The sequence below is a fragment of the Actinia tenebrosa genome, unplaced genomic scaffold (assembly GCF_029948245.1).
Source record: "Actinia tenebrosa isolate PJP-AT-01 unplaced genomic scaffold, QUT_ActTen_1.0 PGA_scaffold4__44_contigs__length_22323623, whole genome shotgun sequence".
Taxonomy (NCBI): Eukaryota; Metazoa; Cnidaria; class Anthozoa; order Actiniaria; family Actiniidae; genus Actinia; species Actinia tenebrosa.
The window spans coordinates 4,746,906-4,758,845 of NW_028292581.1; the positions used below are offsets into that span (position 1 = coordinate 4,746,906).

Sequence of the window (11,940 nt, forward strand, 5' to 3'; positions counted from 1 at the left end):
ATATGTATGTTGTGACCACATATTGGGATAACGATAATAATGACAGCTTAACAAAAAACACAAGATTATTAGCCAAGTACATGCGTACTGACCTCTGATCCCGTAAGACAACACTTACTGCTGTTGTCTTAAGGGAAGCTCCCTTTTCGTTCATCAACAATTAACGACCCAGGTAGAATTGTCTTGCATTTTCAACCTACGAGGAGAACATGGAGGAGAAGTTGGATGGAGATGCTGAAGGCAGTCAAGAAGAAGAACCGAATTATGGGTTGGTTTTTAAGGAATCTTTTTCTTTCTGGAAGGACCAGGGACCAACAGAAGCGGATGGGTAAGTCTTACTTATATTCGGATAGTGGGGGGAAAAGTACGCACTTGAACGCTTGAAAATACAGTAATTTTCTTTTTCTTGACACAAACAAAACTAAATCATCACTACAGTGAACCTTTTAAATCCACAGCGCTAAAAAAACTATCAGCTACATTTCAATTTTCCCAACCGATAAAATCACAGAAAAAGTATATTTGCTGTTCTCGACACGGAAATCTGGATACGGTTTAATACGACCTATCTTTTGAAAGTCATTTTAACTAAAACAAATATTTAGAATAAAATAAAATTAGTGTCTTTATATTCCTATAATTGTGATATTATAGCAATCGTTTGGTAAATCCTGGACAGAGGGATTGACTAAATCTGAAACTTATTTTTTCAGTGTGACCCTAAGGTCACTGAAATGTTTTAGAATTTTTAAACAAAAACTGCAATTTTATTTTTTGCCTACAGCATAGAGCTTTTATTTTTCTTTCAATCCTTGCAACCGTTTTCGTTTGTGGGCTTTTTTTTTTTATCAACAATAATTATTTAATTGACATCGCGACCACAGAATTCGAGTATTGTCTTCGACTGAAGTCACGCTCGAATCTGATTGGATGGAATTTATATTTTTATTGCGAGAGACAGAAGCTATTTGGTATTCGACTAAATAATATTTTGAAACAAAATCTGAAGTTTAGCTGCCTCAGTTTTTGATTCACGGAATAAATATGCGTAGAATTAGAACTACGTGAATACAACAAGAAATTCGCTTTTATCAGATTGTATAAGAAGAAGGTCGACTTTTTTTGGAGAGGATTGATGTGGTTAAATTATATGGTTGTGATAAAATATAAATCGTCTGCTACTGCAAGGGCGAAACTTATCAATTATTACAATTTTAGCAGGGGAAATCCCATGGGGGATGATAGGGGATCCTGCACACGCCCTGCATCCCGGCATTTTCAGCTCTCGCAGCGAAAAACTAAAAGAAAAGCACATTTCCCATTTCCAATCAAAAAACATCCTAAAATAGTAACATTCCTATCGATTTTAAGGGCTGCACAACCCAAGTCTACTGCTATGAACTTGGACTTCTCAAAGCCATGGAAAAGATCAGACGCCATTTTGACGGTCGACAACAACGTTAAATTCCACATCCACACGGGTGTCCTTTCTCGACAATCACCTATCTTCGAGCAAATGCTATTGCCAGAAAACCTTAGCAAATACCCAAACCGAGAGATCTTCCTTGCTGGGAAGAATGCCGACGAATTTCGAGAATTTTTGAAAGTGTTATACTCTGGAGAACCTGTGCGCGAGTACAAGATCAATTATCTGTTGCCACTAGCACACGAGTATCAAACTCCTGTTGTCTTAAAAAGATGCCAGGAGAGTCTAATCCCTAAGGTTACCAACGAGACCTTAGCCTTTAAATATATTAGTATTGCCCATACGTATGGACTGGAGGGGCTTCGACGTACTTGTGTCCAGTTACTGAAGGTCAAATCTTACACAGAATTGAAAGCTAGTCGAATGTATCGAGAACTACCCCCTCAGTGTGGATGGGATGTGACAGAGGGAAGAGTCGAAATACTAGAAAATGAGCTGGGAAAGAGAAAGTCCAAGCTGGAAGAAGTTTGCGATGATTTGATTACTAGAATGTTTGAGGAACTGTACAGAAAGCAATCTGGTGGCAGGCCTCCACCCATGAATGCAGCTATGGGAAATAAAATATGTTTTATTAAAGAAGCAGGGAATAAAAGTCCAGAAATAAAAATTATTGCAGAGACAATAGATAAACTGGAAAGATTATACTCTTGATTAAGCCTGTGTTATGCTGCATTGCTGGATCCAGAGTGTGGGGAGGAGTAATGACTAAACTTTTCGAGATATTTCAGCCACCATTAAAATGAGCAAGAAACTAATGCCCAAAACTGAACCTTTTCAAAGATAAGTTCAGTTTGTAAGAGCAAAATTTGAGTAATTTTGAAGCTACCACAATTGTGATATCAAAAATCTATAATAAAAAAGAGAATGCAAGGTTTGGATGGACAACTAACCATGTATGTCTTCCATGGAGCTAGTCTTGACAAAATAATGTCATAAACCCAGTAAAGCAATACTCTTGCTTTATGAAGGAAACACTTATAGAATGAGGTCCACTTTGATTCATTGCTCTCTTCAACATATACTGAAACAGTGGATTAATATTCACTTAGTTTATTAAAGTTAGTTATTTTATAGCGTAGATAGTATGCAAGTTCCGATATTTGGTAGAGAATTGTGCTTTACTATTGAATGGAGCATAGTTGAAGATGCTATACTTGCATGCACAGCAAACTTTGCAAAGAAGTGTAAGAAAACAGCATTATAACAGCTTTTTTCTCTGTTTAGTAATACAGCACTAAAAAATTGCAAAAGCACTCAAAAAATATGAGAAACACTTGCCTATCATGATTTGTTCTCAGTCTTGACACTTTCATGCTTACCTGCTGTATTATGAAATTGAGCACAGAAAAAAAGCTGTTTTATTTTTAAAATAAGTAAAGTAAAAATGAATGTGGTCCTATTCACTTGCTCATTTTGAAAGTATCTACCATCGTAATTTTAGTTTAGTTTAACATTTTCAATTTCGAAATCACAAAGAGTTAGGATCAGTAGAAAATTCCAAATTCCTTTGTGGGGGTGGGGGTATGGAAATTCTATGGATAACTAGAACTACATGTTGGATGCAGGGATGTCAACCCCCAAAATATTCAAATCTGGAGAATTGATATGGAAGGGACATGACGTCACAGCTCATCAAAAAGCGTGCGAAAAGACGTCTTTTGCTTTGTAAAATTTGATGCGATTGGTTTATTTCTGACCAATCAGATTATCGCTTATATTACAATGGCCTGCTTGCAAGAACAGTTTATGAGGAACGTTTTGAGTATCACAAGAAATGGTCAGCTTCGGCGATTATCCGGGAGATTTGAGACTCTAATAGAGAGACCGGGAGATACGGTCCAAAATCTGGAGACTCCCGGTTTATCCAGGAGAGTTGACAGCCCTGGGATGGTTGCAGTGGCCATACTTGCAACTATTCAAAAATATATTTGGTATGATTATGAGTCCAGAACACACAGCAATTTCCCAAGAACTGGAATTATTTCCCCTGAATTTCTCTACTATCATTGGGAGGAGGGAAAGAGTGCAACTGGAATCTTACTTTGCAGGCCTTTTTTTGCAAAATGCCAGGGCAAGTATTAATGATGGAGAAATTCCATTCCTCATAGAATGTTTTTCTTCTTAAATTTGAAGCTTTTTTATTGCTTCTGTGAGGAAAGCAAATGAATCCCACCTGACCTACACCTCCCAGCACATTCAAATTCCAATTTCCCAGAGTGAAATATGGAGATCCAGTTCACATTTTCACCTCGATCCCAGGATCCACCCGTTTTGGAAATGGGAAAGCCTAAAGCAAGCAGTTGATGTAATGTATTCTTAAAAAAACACACTGAATTGCACCTAATGCAATAGATAGAACGACATTAGAATACAACAGATTTTCTGAAGACATTTATACATCAACTGTGTGCTATGTAGACTCTCCTTTTTGAGATGGATATATACAGAGCTATCATTTTGTCAGTTTACCCATTTGACCAGTTTGCACATGGACTGACAAACTACCTTGCTGAAAACACAAGCTGAATAGTATTTAACAAAACAGTTGAACAAAAAAGAAAAACAATATTGACTATAAGTACTCACCCTTGCTTGACCTGACCCGCTTCAGCTGCTATGAATACCAGGGACTGAGTACTAGTGGCCGGAACGAACCACAGGGATCCCAAGCGTATTGTTTAAAAAATTCAAAAAATTAAACAAAGATTAAGTTAAGTACATTTTTGTATATCTATAACTTCTATGAAGTATTTATATAGAATAAAGCTTTTATTGGCTCTTCTATCTTTACCTTATTTTCTAATGATTTTTTCTAAATCCCTTAAAACCAAGCTTGGGACTCCTGTGGAATCAGTCGCCTATGTTCTTTGTCCGATCCCTGTATACAATATAATATCAAACAAATTATTTCGCTATTTCAAGCCAAAAGAAGCCTTATCTGCTGTGTGAAGTACATTAACAAAGGTAAGAAAATTACATATGAATTGGGTACCGAAATATAATATTTATTGGCCATGAATGAAGCTGTGCTACAAAGAATGCAAGTACGTGTAGCTGTAATGCTTTGACAAACAACGTCAGACATTACGAGTTTTTTCAATAAAATCGAGTTGTTATTCTATATTATTGGGTTTATCGGTAAAGAACTGCAGTTTGGCCGTCGTGTAAATGTTCTGGGATATCTAGAACTAGAATGGCTTTTGACAGATATCCTTGTAAGTTTAGATAATAAATCAAATCTTGCTTGCATCAGTCAGTCATGATGGGTCAAACTCAATCTGGATAGTAGAAGCTTAGATTCGATCTGTGAGTTAGTATTGCCCTGACTTAGCAGCGGCGGATCCAGGATTTTTTCAAAGGGGGGGGGGGGGGGTTGTAGCATTGATTGAGGTGGTGGAGAGATATAGCAGACCAAAGGGTTAAGGAGACGATTATTTGCTGCAGGCGAGCATGGTTGTTTCAGGTCCCATACACAGCGTATAGGAAAAAAAGCGAGCGAAATGTGTTCAGCACCTCTGTTTTAATAAAACTCACGATGCTGTTGGTGTTGTTATGAAAATAATAATAATTTTAAAAAATCACGATGGCTCTCATAGGGGGGGTTGCAACCCCCAAAACCCACCCCTACAGTGTGGATCAGCCACTGCTTAGATCATCCCTGAAATTGTCTTTAACAGGATGATAATTTATATACATATATACCCCTTTATCTCCTTGTCTACCTGTATAAATGAGCAGTTAATGTGTTTGAAATGCTAGAATAATGCAGAAGAAAGGAAGCGAACCAGATTTTGAAGAGCCTTGGCACATGAGTGATGCAGTGCTGAATGTGGAAGACAAAAGATTTCATGTGCATAAAGCCACTCTATCGATGTGGTCACCAGTATTTGAAAAGATGTTCACGGCAGGGTATCCTGAAAAGAATAATGATGAAGTATCACTTCCTGGTAAGAAAGCTTCTGAAATAAAAGAAATGCTCTTAGTCATTTATCCCACTTCCAAGGCTGTCACAGAAGAAAACTGTTACTATCTTTTATCACTGGCAAAAGAATATCACATGGAGCAGTTGACTGAACGCTGCGAGCAATATTTGTCGCAAAGAGAGAAGACACCTTTCCAAGCTATTGACTTCCTTGTCATTGCACATTCGTATAAAATGTCAGAGCTAGAGCGACAGTGTGTGGAAATAGCAAAGCACATGTCGCTTAGTGAACTGAGGAAACATGAAAAATATTCAAAGATTGAGCCTGAAGTGGGTAGACATTTGGTAGAAAGAAGAACTGAAATGCTGGAAATGAAAGTGAATGGTTTAGAACAGAAGGGGAATTCAATGAGGAAAGAGATCAAAGATGCTTGTGAAAGTGCCATCAAAGATCTTGCTAAAAGCATCTATAACAAGAAGTACCCAGACAGGGCACGGCACAGTATTCTACCCAGTGGCAGTAACTACTTGAAGGTTGTGGAAGAAGCTGCTCGTGAAAGTGGAGAAATTAATGTCATCTTAAATCTACACCAGAGGTTGAGGAAGGTTTATGAACTGCAACACATATGAATGCATGGAAGCATGGATTTTCACAAAACATGTTATTTCTGAAGGAAAGTCAGGAATGGAAATCAGGATTAATTAGCAATTACACTGTAGTTCTCGAGCCTGAATGAGCTATTGGCCCATATTAGTCAAATCCAACCAGTCAGTCAAATATATAGATGAAAACGAGTTTTGATTTAAGGTGACTGCCTACTTTTGAACATTCAATTTGAGCCCACAATGTGCACGTGCTCAAAAACACTGCTGAAAAATCTACAAGATTTTATTGAAGAACCATACATGTTTTGAGCTTCAACAGGGCAAAACCCTCAAATTTTGCACGGGACTCTCTATTTTTTATTAGCGAAAAGACTCCTTAAAAATCTAGGTTATATCAACATTTTAGAAAAAGTTCATATCAGATTTTTGTAGGTATTTTTGTTCGACATTATGAGATTTTTTAAGAGCACCGAAACTACAAAATATGAGAAATTAATGTATCTCCTTGTCTTTTCGTCGAAAATATCCATGTATTATTGTAGAATGATTGACTAGCCTTCATTCATGCAATCATATAGTCTGCAAATAACTATTATCTTATGGATCTTAATTTTTTTCTAATCACTTCCGGTGGCACAAGCTTTGCTCCACATGCTCACGCGTAGGCTCCCATTAAATGCTGATTATCTTGAAAACAAGCTCAGGACACCCAGTTTTTCTTTCCAGATTTGGAATCAGCATTAAATTTCAATTCCAAAAAATTGAAGTTTTAAAAAAAAGTTTAGATCAATTTCCAAAAGTAGGCAGTCACCTTAAAGTTAATTTAATGTATTGGTTTTCAAAGCCAGCAGTTTTTGCTTCTAGAAGGATACAACTTATAGCTTAGTAGTGGCTCATCCAATCAGAACACAGTTTTTATGATAGACCACAAATTGGATTTGACTAAAAACGATTATTTTAATGTTTCTAGTTCATGTGCATGCTTTGAGTCACAGAAAAATGAAGTAATCAGTTATTTTTATTGCCTACCTTCCTTTGAAAATGTAGTTTTAAAAATTTTCAATTAACAAATTATCATAATGAAAAGATGATCGGTGATTTTAAATAGATGTTCATTCTGTACTTATAAAAGGAAATATTTATACTTTGACTACTCATCGATGTAAAATACCTGCTATGGGTGGGAGGGTAGGGGAAGAGAAGTGTCAGATCAACACAGCAATGTGTATAATTAAAATATGAATAATGTAATATGTACTAAGCCTAGGTTTTTAATTGTTTTGTTCCATAAATTATCCATACCCACCCCACAGAGGAATTTGGAATTTTTGAAAAGTAGGGGGGTCAGAGAAAGAACAAAAATTACAGTGAGTTTGTATGGAAGAAAATTGGAATTTCTGGGGGTTAAGGGGGGGGGGGGGGGGGGGTATGGATAATTTCTGTAACTACACATTGCCATTACTTTCACATGAATCCAATAAAAAAATAGTTAATCTTTAATAGCAAATATTTTCATATTCAAATGGTTAAATTATGCATTATATGATGAGAAAACCTTTATAAAATTGATTTAAGGCAAATGAGAAAAATGTTCAAATGTTTATACAATACCCTATCCCATTCTATCCTATCCTATTCTATTCTATTCTAATTAGGTACACACAGACCCTCATTCAGCGAACGTTTGGAAAATTACACACCATCACGCTCTTTACGCTCTTCTTTGAAAATGTTAATAATAACAATAACAATAGATGATAATTACAATAACTCGTATATGTCTTGATGATGTAGCTTGCAGTACTACACCAGGTCTCTATTACTATCCCAGCTTCCTCGGTCAGTGATCTTGTTTCATGTGACATTACATCAACACGTATACGTCTTTGATGACGTAGCTTGGAGTACCACACGAGGTCTCTGTTACTATCCCAGCATTCTCTGTCAGTGATCTCCTGCGCAACATTACCGTGGCTCGCCTCAGTCCATCACCGTTATTTGTGTGCCAGAAATTGTCTCTGTTATTATCACAGCGATACACTCGACCATCAAACTTGTTGTCTAAAGGAATGAATGTAAATACAAACACTTTAGTTTTACAATACAATATTTACAGTGGTGTAGGGGAAACAAAAAAAGGCCGTTTCTGTGGTTTTGAAACCTGGCTTTCACGCCTGGAAAAGAGCGCGCTCGTTCCAACAACCCTGTGACTCTCGCTAGTGCATAGAAAATTTTCTCTTTTATAAAATAGTCGAAATACAAATTCAAGCTCACTACTGTCATATGCACCTCAAGACTAGACCTCTAAACCCTTATAATAATATTCTAACTTCTCATTTAGCCATATACTCACTGGTCAATGAGTTCATGTGCAATTCATTGAATATTCCATCTCCATCTGCTTCAGAATAGTCTTGCAATGCCACAACTGGCTTTTGTTGTAAAGGATTGGGATGAAAAGCAATATTCGAACTATGGGAGGAAAAACAGAGTTATTTAAGTTGAAACGAAATCTTCATTTGAAATATTATCAAAAGCAGTCATAAAAACGAGTTTGAGATCAATTTTACTGCGGTGAGTGCCAAGAAGAGGAAATGTTCTGGGGAGCAAAACAATGCACGTTTTTTGCATACTGGGAAATACGGCATATACATTTTTAGGTCATTGGTTAATTGGAGGTGAATATTGTACGATATTCACCTCTGAATCTCGGAATATTGAGTGGGCAACAAAATGGCATCTGCCGGCAATCGTTTTGCTATAATTTCCGATGAGGAAATTGAAAAAATGAAAGTAAATGCCATTCCTATCAATACTAAAAAGGCAACGAAGTATGGCCTAAAAGTTTTGCTAAAAGTTTTGCTAAACGTTTTACGTGAATTTGTCACGCAAACTAAAAGTTTCTGTTTGTTTGTTTTTATTGAATTATTGTATACAAAAATAATTTACTCTGTACACAAGTTGGTATATGCTAAAACAATTATTCGCCTCAGGCTCAGTGAATATGGAGAATTATTCCCCGATATTCACTTCGCCTTCGGCGAATAATTGCTAAATAGGTACTTTTTGACGAAACATATGGAATTTCCGGACAATTTATAGAGAGATCAACAAAAGATCAATAGGTCGTGCACGTTTGGAAATCTCGCTCACGTTTTTTTTAAGTACTCTGAATCGAGAGGATGCTAAGAAGATTATAAGTTGTCTGACATCCTTCTTTCTGCTTGTGAAGAATTGATGAGCAAATGAGATGATTGAAAATTAAAAGAAGGAATTTTGATTAAAAAGGACAGTTTTCCAGCTTCTTATATTTCGCGTCACAAGCTTTACCAACAAATTTCCAGTTGCTACATACCTATATTTTGGATAGGCAGTGGTCCCAAATATCTTCCAACATGAAGCACTCCCACGGAACTCTTGAGTGTATCTGATCTGGACCCAGTCGCCTCGAATGTATGTTACTGCTATTGAGCCAGCCCCGCCTCCACATCCATTGCTGTAGACATTACCAGTAATCACTAGTTTTCCTCCAACATCATTGTGCGTCATTCTTACGCCGAGATTGTAAGTAGATTTGATCATAGCATTGGTGACCCGGTGCCATTCTGTCAAGAAATTAGAGCAAAATTATCAATCTCGTAAAAAGAAGAAAAAACAAACAAACAATAAAAAGAAAAAGATAGAAAGAAAGAAAAAAACTAAGTTGATGAACTTAGCATATTTCCGAGTTATAGTAAGCTTTCCGACTTCTTACTTCTTAACTTTGGCTGTGGGCACTTTGGCGACGCAACTGCAAAATCGCTCCAGTAAATCATGCAGACGAGTGCACTTAGCAGAAGGGTTCTTGACATCATCTTGCTTCTCTTCTCTGGATAAATTGTTTATTTTTCGAATCCGAATCGATGTTTCCAGCAACTTTTCACCTACTGGTCAGTATAGTCATGATGAGCCACTTTTATAGCCTTTTTCATTCTGTTGAAGCTCATTTCTTTACGTCACTGTTACGTCAACCAAACGATGAGATAACAGAATATGAAAGATTTCCGGTCCCGAACATGCATGAAAAAAGTGCTTGAACAGTGGAATAGGACACTTGCATTACATGGCATCATTTACTACTGCTAAGAGGATCCCTTGAACACTTTCTTTTGTTCGGTTAATTAGCTGCATTTGGACGCTATTTGCAGCATTTTTACGCAAGAAACGTGAGGTAATTAAGACCATCGAAAAGGTCACGATCAGATCAACTTCCGTTTTCCTCTCTGACTGGAAGTTGAATCGGTCATGCACACATACTGGAGCACAATGGGAACACCAAATTTCTATGTGTTCTGTCCATTAACGGCTAGCTGTCCCTCAGCTGATCATTGTGAAGTGGGTATTTGATCGATCTAAATTATATTGTATATCTCATGAGAGAGAAAATAAATATTTACAAAATGAGACATCAGTCTCCAAATTACTTATCTCATAAGATATTAGCTATATAAGATATCGATATAAGATTTCAGCACGGCTGCCATCACGCACAAGTTTAGATATTGATATGCTCTGAATTCACAAGTAAATTTCTTAGCTCCTCCCATTAACATTTGTACCTCTGGTTACGCCCTACACAGTTTTTACCCCTTTGCTCAGTTATTTTAGGGCCTTTATCTTTAGAGCCTTATAATATAAATGTTCCTCGTAATCTTTTCTATACATTTACGATATATTCATATAGTTTCAGCTAAGAGTTTTCAAGATTTTCACTCTTAATATCGTCGTTAGAATATCGCACTTAGGAATCTACTTATTCTATTAGCCAATCATCTGTCATCCCGGGGGTCTGTCATAAAGCCATTTTAAATATAGCTCATGTAATCAGTTCAGCAGAGTAAGATAGAGTAGAGTAGAGCTGAAGTCAATTTAATAAAGATCCTGAAGCTTCTACCGAGAGGGTCGTCCCGGATCCACGATCGGTTCACGTGAGCACCGTCGGTAGAAGAAAAGAGCATGTAAGGGAAGGAAAGTCGTGGATCAATGATAATACTGCACCATGGTGGGAATATTCGACACCTAAGGCTGCATAATGACCCCACGAACATTGTATTAACCTGAGCTTCAGGCCCAAGGGGAGGGGAATTAGGGAGGGTAGAATTAAGAGGGGAGAAAGGGCCTGAAACTTAGGTTAAGTATGTTATAGGCTTAGTTCAAAAAGGCTTTGGGATATTGGGCCCATAAATGTTCGTATAGGTATACAAAGTAATTTAAACGTATTTTTTACTTCAAAGTAGCAACACCTGAGTCCCCCATCCCTAGTTCTAAGTGGGCCTTAGAGTATGCAGGCCTGTATCGAGATCCAAGGTAAGCAAGGCCAACGAGGTCACGATCACTTCCGAGTGGAAGTTGGATCGGTCATGCACGAAATCATACACGCAGTGCATGTCGTCTCATCACCGTAGTATGACATGCCTATAACCCTGACCTACGTAACTGCATGGCACTCGGTGAAAGCACCGATGAGCTTTTTCTATGCGGGTGCATCATCTTCTCTGGCAACAATTAGATTGCCGGATTCCATAAGCCGGTACCATGCAGTTCGCGCGCTGTCGATTTTTTTGTCGTTCACGAGGCAAAAATTTAAAGATTTTAGTGACAAATATAGGATTTCGATACGGGGGCTGTCAATGATCATTAAGGAAGAAAAATGAAAGACAGATTTATCCTTCTTAGATAAATGCATGTGCAAATATTTTAGCATTTACTGCAGGATTTAAATTTGAGCTAAACGAAATCATTCATCGCATCAATTTTTATTTCGTTTCGGTCTATGCACAGTTTTCTCGTCAATTCTATACGTTTCTCACGGTTTTCACTTATAAAACCATCAAAACCAATTTCTCAGTCGAAAATCATGGTCTCAAATGTAACCCGTATTCGTATT

General features: G+C 37.3%; 3 protein-coding genes across 3 annotated transcripts; 2 read left to right on the forward strand and 1 right to left on the reverse strand.

The window, feature by feature from the left end:
* Positions 1-108: 108 nt before the first annotated feature.
* Positions 109-4,201, forward strand: LOC116298299 (uncharacterized). The gene is made up of 2 exons (XM_031706694.2): positions 109-328; positions 1,372-4,201. Exons 1-2 carry the CDS (start codon positions 210-212, stop codon positions 2,135-2,137), a joined length of 885 nt encoding a protein of 294 aa, XP_031562554.1. The 5' UTR covers positions 109-209; the 3' UTR covers positions 2,138-4,201.
* Positions 4,202-4,305: 104 nt separating this feature from the next.
* Positions 4,306-7,514, forward strand: LOC116298300 (BTB and MATH domain-containing protein 36-like). Its single transcript, XM_031706695.2, has 2 exons — positions 4,306-4,450; positions 5,246-7,514. Exon 2 carries the CDS (start codon positions 5,250-5,252, stop codon positions 6,036-6,038), a length of 789 nt encoding a protein of 262 aa, XP_031562555.1. The 5' UTR covers positions 4,306-4,450; positions 5,246-5,249; the 3' UTR covers positions 6,039-7,514.
* LOC116298301 (uncharacterized) lies at positions 7,488-9,956 on the reverse strand. Its single transcript, XM_031706696.2, has 4 exons — positions 9,769-9,956; positions 9,370-9,619; positions 8,368-8,486; positions 7,488-8,075 (listed from the first exon to the last, which is right to left on the reverse strand). The coding sequence occupies exons 1-4, from the start codon at positions 9,866-9,868 to the stop codon at positions 7,879-7,881; spliced, it is 666 nt and encodes a 221-aa protein (XP_031562556.1). The 5' UTR covers positions 9,869-9,956; the 3' UTR covers positions 7,488-7,878.
* Positions 9,957-11,940: the final 1,984 nt, after the last annotated feature.

Coding starts and splice junctions, on each gene's coding strand:
- LOC116298299 (XM_031706694.2), top strand. CDS start 210: ATGGAGGAGAAGTTGGATGGAGATGCTGAAGGCAGTCAAGAAGAAGAA. Junction 329..1,371: donor GGACCAACAGAAGCGGATGG/GTAAGTCTTACT, acceptor ATCGATTTTAAG/GGCTGCACAACCCAAGTCTA.
- LOC116298300 (XM_031706695.2), top strand. CDS start 5,250: ATGCAGAAGAAAGGAAGCGAACCAGATTTTGAAGAGCCTTGGCACATG.
- LOC116298301 (XM_031706696.2), bottom strand. CDS start 9,868: ATGATGTCAAGAACCCTTCTGCTAAGTGCACTCGTCTGCATGATTTAC. Junction 8,487..9,369: donor ACTGCCTATCCAAAATATAG/GTATGTAGCAAC, acceptor TTCCTCCCATAG/TTCGAATATTGCTTTTCATC. Junction 8,076..8,367: donor GCACATGAACTCATTGACCA/GTGAGTATATGG, acceptor TCATTCCTTTAG/ACAACAAGTTTGATGGTCGA.